Source organism: Cydia strobilella, chromosome 11 (assembly GCF_947568885.1).
Source record: "Cydia strobilella chromosome 11, ilCydStro3.1, whole genome shotgun sequence".
Classification (NCBI taxonomy): domain Eukaryota; kingdom Metazoa; phylum Arthropoda; class Insecta; order Lepidoptera; family Tortricidae; genus Cydia; species Cydia strobilella.
In genome coordinates this window covers 6,935,871-6,946,020 of record NC_086051.1, presented here as the reverse complement: position 1 = coordinate 6,946,020, position 10,150 = coordinate 6,935,871, and the positions used below count along the sequence as shown (strand labels likewise).

General features: G+C 38.0%; 1 protein-coding gene across 2 annotated transcripts; it reads right to left on the bottom strand.

Moving 5' to 3' along the window:
* Positions 1 to 514: 514 nt before the first annotated feature.
* LOC134745242 (uncharacterized) lies at positions 515 to 7,667 on the bottom strand. Of its 2 annotated transcripts, none has more exons than XM_063679235.1 (9): positions 7,508 to 7,667; positions 7,136 to 7,407; positions 5,996 to 6,158; positions 5,011 to 5,182; positions 4,098 to 4,217; positions 3,312 to 3,507; positions 2,501 to 2,766; positions 1,541 to 1,637; positions 515 to 675 (listed from the first exon to the last, which is right to left on the bottom strand). In XM_063679235.1, exons 2-9 carry the CDS (start codon positions 7,369 to 7,371, stop codon positions 624 to 626), a joined length of 1,302 nt encoding a protein of 433 aa, XP_063535305.1. In that variant the 5' UTR covers positions 7,372 to 7,407; positions 7,508 to 7,667; the 3' UTR covers positions 515 to 623. The 2 variants fall into 2 exon arrangements, with proteins under 2 accessions (XP_063535305.1, XP_063535306.1); XM_063679236.1 differs by having other exon boundaries at positions 516 to 675; positions 4,110 to 4,217; positions 7,508 to 7,662.
* Between the last annotated feature and the right edge of the window lie 2,483 nt (positions 7,668 to 10,150).

The following is a 10,150-nucleotide window of genomic DNA, read 5'->3' as shown; positions in this document are numbered from 1 at the left end:
GCCACGCCATTATACATACACAGTAAGCACATATGTATCACTTCGTGATCAGCAGATATACCAGATATAGGTTGACTGGCCTAATCCATAATCTGTCAGTAACTTATTGTGATGATAAGCGTAAGAAAAAGACAGTATCATTTATTTTTGACGACGCTTGGCCAAACCATACTTTCGCAGCTTTGAAAATGATGCACTAAAATAGACATGGTCTATATTTTTGTCACTGTTTAGATCTCTGTCGACGGTGAGTTATTTGACATAGATGTCGCTTACCATCTTATGTGTGAATGTCACGCCCTCGCCAGACAAAGAATGAAGGACTTTGGAACAGGCTACCTGGTACCAAAGGAATTCAAAAAGCTACCCATAAGGTCCATCATCCGGCATATGGAGATGGTGGGGAAGGCTCTTGAGCAGCGGACGGATCTTTCCTAGGGGGTAACTGCACAAAAGATCCCTATGGGTCGAAGTGTATCCGTAAGGGCCCCCGAAACTATAAGATAAGATAAGATAGATGTCGCTAGCAATAGAGTCCGGTGCAGTCAGTGTGAGTGTGAGTGTCAGAAGTGAGAGACTACCTAGCTAGAGTGAGAGGGCGCTCAGCCGCAGACTCTCTGGGGCTAGTTGCCGCTCACTATTTTGCGATTTTCAATCTCCTCCATATTGTTCGAACTGAAATATAACAGAAGAATATGTTAAAATTGGTTTTCGGTAAATTGCACTGAGCTATTGTGATGAGTATTGTCTGTCAGGAGAGGCCTGAGGGCTAGTAGAAATGATGATTTTTTTTGCAAAAATTTGCACTCAATAGGGAATATTACGCGAAACTCTGCATATAGAGTGTCACTAGCACGATCACAGGGTATACCGCGAAACACGAAAATCGAGTTCGGTTTCTGCCTCTATCACTCTTGCATATTCGATCGATAGAGACTATAGAGAGGCAGATAACGAAATTTCGATTTGACGTAACGTTTAACCAGACGGCTGAACGTCGTGTAGTCATTTAGTTCATTTGGACATTGATGAATACATTGGTTTGGTTAGGTTAAGTTATGGTATTTATTTTATTATAAATGTATTTATTATATTTCATTTTTAATTTTGTTAGTTACCTACATTTAAATCACTTGGCTGAGTGAACTAGTCATTTTCAAAGGGGACTTTCAAATCAACAATTTTTTTAACGTTTACTGAATCTAGTTCAACTAACTATCAGCCTAGGCATCAACCGGATGTCGGCGTTTAATGAATAGCCTAGGCGACTAATTGGGTATTTAAAATAAATTATTCTACACCATGCATGAAATAAAGCACCAGAAGATTAATAGAAAAACGTAGACAGCAGTTATTTTTAGACACAATTTCTATTTAAAAACCCGTATAAAACTATAAAGAGTAGGTAATTTGATTGTGACGTCACATGCTAGTGTTTCATATAAATTCCATAGTAGCAAAATCGTTTTGACAGTTCGAAAAAAGAAGCTGATTTGACTGGTAGTCAAATACCCTATTATAATATAAAATAGTGAGCTACCGTAGTTTGTCGTCGTTCTTCCACGAGGTGACCTGGATGTGCGGCGGTGGCAGGTAGCTGCGCAGTGACTGCACCAGCTGGATCGTGTCCAGCAGGACTGAAACACACACATACACCGTTACTACAACAACTACAATTGTACGTTCGTAAACACTGTCACTACAGCCGGGCTAGCACATGATTGGCGCCACAGTATCTCGCCCGCGATCCCCGACCGACAGACCGACTACCCGACTCTAATTAATACAGTTAAAAAAGGCGGGTAGTCTATCTCGCGGGCGAGATACTGTCGCGCCAATCATCTGCTAGGCCCACAGGTCTACCTATAAATCTCTGTTCACTGAACGGTTGGAGGTTTCGTAGTGGTGCGATTGATTAGCGAGCGCGCAATAAGAAAGCCGGTGTGGGTAATGACCAATGCACACGCACTTAATACGACGTTTTTCAACACACTTGCGAGGAAAAAACAAAACTTATAAACTACTATAATCAGTAAAAACGAACTATAGAAAAAGTGTTATTTTAGTTGACTCGTAGAAAATGTATTGTATAGTAATATCAAAGATAGATATAACTCCGTAATAGATGGATACAGTCTAAGGAAAAAACGTGCCCCAAAAATCAAGAAAATTTGATTCTCGTTCAGAGGGCGCTACTAATTTTGGCCTACAGTCGTATAGATGGCGTTGACGGTTTCGTCTGTTATCTAAAAATTTTAACGCATATCAGTGAAAGAACATGGGTCAAAATCATAAAAATAATTAATGCAAATAAAAAAAACATTTATCTATATTTAAATACATTCTATCGTATTTTTATAAATCTTCATTTTTAGTTTTAAAGTGTGTCGATAGATGGCAGTGAATTTACTGGGGTTACAAAATTTACTATGACAGTACCGCTCTAGTATAAGTTACTCTATGGTAATATAGAACTTTGTAGAATGTAGAGAGCACTTACTCTTCTGCAGCTGCTCGGACTGCTTGCCGTAGGGCTTGCACATGGCGGGGCGCACGCAGGGGCGCATGCGCTGCAGGTTGCGCGCCAGCTCCGCGAAGGCGCGCACCACGCGCTCCTGCCCCCCGCCCCCGCCCCCGCCGCCTCCGCCTCCGCCCCCGCCCCCTAACCCGCCCCCTGCCCCGCCCGACGTGCTCGTCGCGCCGCCGCCGCTACCGCTGCCACCCGAGCCCGAGCCCGAGAGGGACTCTAGGCTTTCTAGGTTCGCTCTGGGTGTTGAAGATAAATTTATAAATTGAATAAGTTTTGTTAAATTCTACAACCTTATTGTCAATAGGCTGTCATGTTGTCACAATTACGGGACAGTCTGTAAGCGCTACTAGCACCATTCCACTAACCCGGGGTTAACCTGTTAAACCTGGAGTGACCATGGTTACCGGTACAATTTGACACTGGGTTAACGGTTGACCCGCTCAACCCAAGACATACAACATCGTAACAAAATTGAGCTTGCGATCAAAACTACCAGCGCGTGACCACAATAGTATTTTACGCAGATTCCCATTTAATTACTTAAAGCCAGATACAATAGTAGTGTAAAAGTAGCACTACATTGACTATGGTATTATTTTATGAGTACCAAATTAACATAATTGCTGCACCACTGGGCCGAAAGATCCGATATAGAGGACCCACATAACTACCAATTACACAACTTGTTGCAGTAAGTGTGATAAAAATAAGAAGTAAGAATTGGGAAAGACTTGCATATCTGTAACACTGTGTCGGGTCACACTGTCCTGACCACACTGACCTGAGGAAGTCAGTGAGCTTGTGCTCGTCTGTGTAGTGATGTTTCTTGGTGTCGGAGGAGGTTACAGAGCGCTGGTGGCTGTACTTGTCCTGGTGCAGCGAGCGGGACTGGTGCTGCAGAAGGAGTTGTTGCTGGTGTTGGGAGAGCTTGTCTTGTGCCTGCGAGCGCCGGTCGGGCTTTTCGGACGTTAGGCCCGCTGAAGTATGTAAAACATTTCACTTTAGACACTTTACCCCTCAACTATTCAAAATGTCAGCTCCCATGCGTTTTTTAATTTTTATGAACTTTGCGCAGCTGCGGTATTGTGTTACCTATTGAAGCAGAGGTAACTTTTCTGCCGACGTAATGTCGCGACAATGGGAGTTTTGTAAATGATTTATTTTAAAATATTTCAATCAGTGGTAATTACTAATTATATTACCTATTTGGTGAAGTAAGTAATATCAGTTTTTTTTTTGTTTATACCTACTTGCATTTGGAAGTAAAACGACGTAACGACCACCTACTTTACTAAGAGTAAGGTAGGGTTTAAAAAAAAGGGATGGTAATGATAAGTTGCCTAGACTGTCTAGTGCCATCATGGCATAAAGTCACATATTATCGGTATAAGATATATACATAATTGCTTGGGCAACGCACATGTTAGAAGTGCTCACGTGAACCGCAGGAGTTGCAATCGTCTATAGACTATGTTGCCACTGACATGGTATAAAACACGGTGTTTTTGTTTTAAACAGTTCCAACAATATAATAAAAATGGCATAAAATAAAAATGTCGATGTTTACATAGCAACTCACTGAGGGCGGCGAGGTGCGGCGCCAGCGGCAGCTGGTAGTCCTGCAGCGCCGAGCCGCGCAGCAGCCGCTCCATCGCCTGGCTGTCCGCCAAGTTCGCCGCGCCCGACTCTGCACATTATCGCATTAACCATGTCAAACGAAACATACAAACTATAAATAGATGTGCAAATTGCGGAAAGTTTCAAAGAATTTGGAAAAGTTCTCGGAAATTTTAGAAAAAAATCATAGGAAATTTTAGAAAAAAATCATAGGTAATTAAGGAACCTTTGATTTTGGAAGCGGAAAATTAGGTCACCATACAAAAATATGAGTTTAGCCCTTTTTTAAGCAACTTTAAGCTATAAAGTTTCTTTCAAGAGAATATACCTTAATGAATAGTTATGTTTTATACGTATCTCCAATCTGTTTATTAAGCTTCTTGTTTGTTTGTACCCACAAACAGTATTTAACTAGATTAAATAACATATTTTACGAACATGAATACATCAATCGCAAAATATTTTATTTAAACTGAAGTTGACATAATTTTATAATCGGTACCATATTAAAATTTATTTCAATGGCTTACTCACATACATATTCTTAGTTTTGATCCGTTTTCTAGGATATTAGACTAGGATAAATTAATCTTTAGATTTAAGATAATTGCCTTGCCCTACCAGGGCCCATGTGAAACTATTATATATGTAACACCTGTGTACCATGGATGCAATAAATAAATATGAATATGAAGCACCGACAGCACCGCCTCTAGTAGTAATAGTTTTGCTGACTGTACACGTCGCGCGGTCGATCACTAGAGGCGGGAGGCGGTGTACACGCGGACGCATGCGGACGTTCCGAGTCTCACGGGAGTTTTAAAGTTAGAATGAGTAGGTACTATAATCTACATAAAACATACCTGGAATATAAGTAGGCTGTTGCGAAAGGTGCTGCTGTATGGACTTCTGCGTCATCTCCAGCTGGTTCTTGTAGTAGCGGCAGGCCGGGTTGGGGCAGTTCTGCACCACCTCTACGATAAACTCCTTCTCCATGCCAAACTGCTCCCGCCCTATTGTGTATGATTCTACCACCTACAAGTTATAGACATGAAATTAAACTATGGAAACGGATTATATCGCGTATATTGAATTTATAATACATCCCGACGTTTCGAACCCTTTACATTACAGCGTTCGTGCGCGCATGCGTGTGCGTGGTCAGCATTGGTGGTGGTGGGTGGAGAGCCACCCGTTGACCACGAACTAACAGTTCACACCAATACACACGATAATTTAACAGTTCTGCCATACCAAGGACTAATTTTAGTAACAATAATGCTAATATATTTTATTAGTTAATATTACTTTAATTGTCATATGGTTCTCCTGTTTCTTGTAAGTATTACAAAAAAAATCTGAAAATAATTTTCTCACTACTCTTACTAATTATGAATATCACACTATATTGACTATATCACAATTTGAATAATGATAACTGGAAAGACATATGGCGTTATTCATAAATGCGTTACTGGCCTGAATTAGCTATGAATTGTTTGTCTTTTTGACTTATGTTTTTGTAAGAAAGGGATAAAACATAATTTAACCTGCTAAGTCCCAGCTTTTTTTTAAAGGTCATAGTCCTAGAGGCCTCTTGTTATTTTTTTGCACATAATAAATATTAGCTTTCAGTCCTGAACAGACTTTTTACAACTCTATGGACTATCAGAATATTCCGCGCGAGCATTCAAATTTGAAAGCAGGGGGCATCTAAACATTTTGTACCGAAATATGTACTATCGGTGTTTATTACTATAGTACTTTACTTAATGCTGGGACTGAAGGGTGATTAAATCAGGCCCGTAAAGTTTTATGAATAAGGGGGATAGTATTTAGAATACTTACTGCTCTGACTGTAGCTTCTAAACCTAAATGCAGGCCATGGGGCCCATTCATATGCTTCAGCATCACAGCATTGGCAAAGTGCTCATATGGAAGTATTATTTTCCCGTTTTCTCTAAGAATTAGTCGGCCTTGGGTATCCAGCCCCACTCTTGATGCCATCATTCTGAAATTAAAATGAGATGTCTTATGACATTGTAAATACTTTAATACACTGTGTTTTTTTAAACTCTGTTAATGTCGGGGTATGGCTAAGTACATATAAGGTAACTGCATTCAGTTAGTTTTTAAGTTTTTGTTTTAATTAAAAGTAATAAATAGAATTGTTGTAACATGCATGTTATATTTAAATCCACCAAACAATTGAAAACTATGACATATGAATGAAATTTGGAATATTGATCGTCCGAGATAGTACTTGTAGATGTAGATAGTAGTACTTGCATTTAGTAGCAAATGTATACAAAAAAAACTCATACTATAATACACTAATCAATATGTAAACAGGCCCTAAGGCATCACACACTACACACACACACACACTACAGGCTATAAGCTCGTTGGGGGCCTTATTAGAAAAAAATAAAACTAATTATCTCCAAAATGGAGTTAATTAGAATACCCGTTTCTTTGAGAAAGTTACTTAATTTAAGCTCAGGAATGCATCCTTAAAATTTAAGGACTTAAAAAAACACAGTGTATAGGAATTGTCACTATCAAACTTATTATAGAAATGCTAGTTAAATTAATAATCTTAATTAATTCATTATTCATTTATATATACATAGTTTGTGATCAGCAACGCAGGCTTCGTCAAGTTTACAAAAACAAATCAGCTACATGCTTCGTCACCTACTAAAAAATGATATAATCCGCAACAGGCTTTGTCAATCTTAAACACTAAAGGTTGAATTGCCAAGGAGATCAGTTGGACCAGATACGATCCGGAGTGAGGATCGCAACCCCTTTCTCTTAGTCGCAGACCCAATTGCCACACAAACTCCTTAGCTTCCGCACCCCAAGATCCGGTATGAAATCATATGTTGGTTCCAAGTTAAATTGTTAAATTATGAATAAATTAGTTTGATTAAAAAAAATATGACTAATAAGTGTCCAATAAGAATTAGCTTTGCTTTGACTTACTGAAGGTATGCAGCACTGGGCAGCATGGAGGAGTCCTTAAGATCACTGAAACACTGCAACAGCTCGATGCTGGGGCTCCAGCCTTTGTTCTGCAGATACAGTTGTAACAACATGTACAGCTTCTCCGTGACGTAGCCCTCGGCGGCGTGCGGCGCCGCGCCCGCGCTTCCTCCGCCGCCGCCCGACCCGCCGGTGCTCTTCGCGAGCACACTCTTCATGGTTTCCGCCAGATCCATCTTGTAGATGTCCAGGTAAGTCCTCTTTTGGGAATCCTGCACCCAAAACAAACACTAGCAGAAAATGCCACCCTCGGAGATCGATAGCAACACGTTTGATCGGAATTATGCAGGTTTTCTGCGGTATTTTACTCACCAGAATGATAGTAATGTATATGCAAGTCACCAAAAAACACTGCGCCTATGAACTAAAAATTACGGTGATATCCATCTACTAGTTTTATTTTTATAAAAAAGCAGAAATTTGTAGACTCAATCCTTTCTTCCTTGACTTGACGCTGTCATTTTATTTTGATAGTGTTGGGACAACAAAAGTAACAAAACGCCAATACTCGGTTTTCTGCACTTTCTTATTAGACCTGTACCAATAACTTCTGAGGTTATAAGAATATTAATGTTGCTTATTTTTTATATATAGTTTCCAGACCATATACTAAACCTAAAAATAATATTTTGTGTCATCCTAGGTATTTGCTTAGGTAGAAATTTAGGTATTTCTTTTTTCAATCAGCATTCTGTAAAAAAAATATTCGAGACGAAATTCTTTGTTTCCCTGTAAAGGCAAAGTGGCTTCCGACGTACACACGCATTTTGTGTCATTTTCATCCACGGGTATAATGGCATTTAATAAATACCTAATATTGATCCTAAAACGCCTAAAAAAATATTAGAGTCGGTAAGTGAAGTGTTGTACTTTACAGAACATTGTTATATGTTATTCAAACAAATCTGTGTCAAATTCATCCACCGCTTTTATTTAAAAAAAATTTTTTTCTAATTAACACCCTGTATCTACCACAAAAAAAAATTCATATTATTAAGTTTACGTCTACAATATTATAATACCACATTGAGACATCATTCATAATTTGGGTCATTTTGATCCACGGTTTTTTTACTATCTGGCAAAATAAAACTCAATTGAGCAAGAAGGGCGTGCGCGGGGAAGGGTACCTACGCGGGTGGGGTGCTTATTATACTTGCCGCAATATCAGCTGGCGACTGAGATCTTAATACTATCTCCTTTACCCTTGTTAAGACCAACCAAGAGACGGCATTATGAGCTGTCTCGCCACTTAGTTTTGCGATACAGTGTATTTATTTCATTCGGAGGCATAATTACATTGTCTTATCAATCTTACCGTAGTAGGTATATAAATATAATTAAAAATAAACTGTAGGCTGCACTCCTCATACTGACCAACATTTGTGACGTTCCTAATCAAAAGGTACCACTTTCTCTGACAGGTTATTTGTATAAAGATATAATCAAATTTCGTCTTTATGGTAAACGACAAAGTGGTACCTACCTTTTGATTGAGAATGTCACAACAGCGACTTAAAAATTACTTTTGTTTCGATTTTTAGTAGACTTTTTAAGTTTATTTTAAGACGCAATTTATTGTGATTTTTGTTATGTTTAAGCGTGGCAAGCAACATTAATTACATTGATGATGATGTTCATTAAATACAATATTTTTTCATACTATACTGAACTGTCACCCTATACATGAGAATGAACAGCGCCCTCTTGACAATGATCATATATTACTGGTCAGGCTTTAATATGTGTCATAATTTAGTAGTCCCCTTTGTGGATTCTAAGTTTCCGAGTTACAGCAGTTTAGTGAAAGCGTTTTTTTTTTAAATATAAATTAAGGGTTGAATAAAGAGGAAAGAAAATTTGATTATTTTTGCGCTACGACGCACGGTTTAGGAGATACAGCCCTATAAAGTTTTTTTTATTGTTTTTTTCTTTTTTACATTGTGTTTTTTGTATATTACTTTGGGGTTTCATAAAGGGGAACGAAAATTTAATTATATTTGCGCTACGACGCATGGTTTAGGAGATCAAGCCCTATAAAAAAAAAAACTTTTTTTTTGCTTTTTTTTTGTATAAATTAATGGTTACATAAAGGGGACCGAAAAGTTGATTATTTTTGCGCTACGATGCACGGTTTAGGAGATACAGCCCTATATAGATTTTTATCTTTTTCTTTTTTACGTTTCTAAATCTTAATTAAGGGCTTCTTAAGGGGAACGAAAATTTGATTATTTTTCGCTACCATGCACGGTTTAGGAGATACATCCCTAAAGTTGTTTTTGTTGTTTTTTTTTCTTTTTTTTGTCATTGCGTTTTTGTTAATACTTTGGGGTTTCATAAAAGGGAACGAAAATTTTATTATTTTTGCGCTACGACGCACGGTTTAGGAGATACAGCCCTAAAATGATTTTTTTCTCTTTTTCTTTTTTGCGTTTTTAAATCTTAATTAGGGGCTTCTTAAAGGGGAACGGATATTGATTATTTTTGCGCTACGATGCACGGTTTAGGAGATACAGCCCTATAAAGTTTTTTTGTTATTATTTTTTTCTTTCTTTTTCTTGTGTTTTTGTATATTATTTTGGGGCTTCATAAAGGGGAACGAAAATTTTATTATTTTTGCGCTACGACGCATGGTTTAGGAGATACAGCCCTATAAAGATTTTTTTTTAAATTTTGCGTTTTTATAAATATAAATTATGGGTTGCATAAAGGGGAACGAAAATTTTATTGTTTTTGCGGTACCACGCACGGTTTAGGAGATACAGCTCTATAAAGTTTTTTTTCCTGGTTTTTTTTTGTTTTTTTTTTAAGTATTAATTACGGGTTTCTTAAAGGGGTTTTTTAAATTATTTTTGCGATACGACGCATGGTTTAAGAGATACAGCCCTATAAAGATTTTTTTATTGTTTTTTTTTCTTTTTTTCTTTTTTACATTGTGTTTTTTGTATATTACTT

What these genes read in the sequence shown, in the direction of transcription:
- LOC134745242 (XM_063679235.1), bottom strand. Translation starts at nt 7,371, where the DNA reads ATGGATCTGGCGGAAACCATGAAGAGTGTGCTCGCGAAGAGCACCGGC. An exon ending in TAGAAGCTACAGTCAGAGCA is followed by an intron (nt 5,183 to 5,995) that starts GTAAGTATTCTA and finishes TATAACTTGTAG; the next exon opens with GTGGTAGAATCATACACAAT. An exon ending in AAGAACGACGACAAACTACG is followed by an intron (nt 676 to 1,540) that starts GTAGCTCACTAT and finishes GTTATATTTCAG; the next exon opens with TTCGAACAATATGGAGGAGA.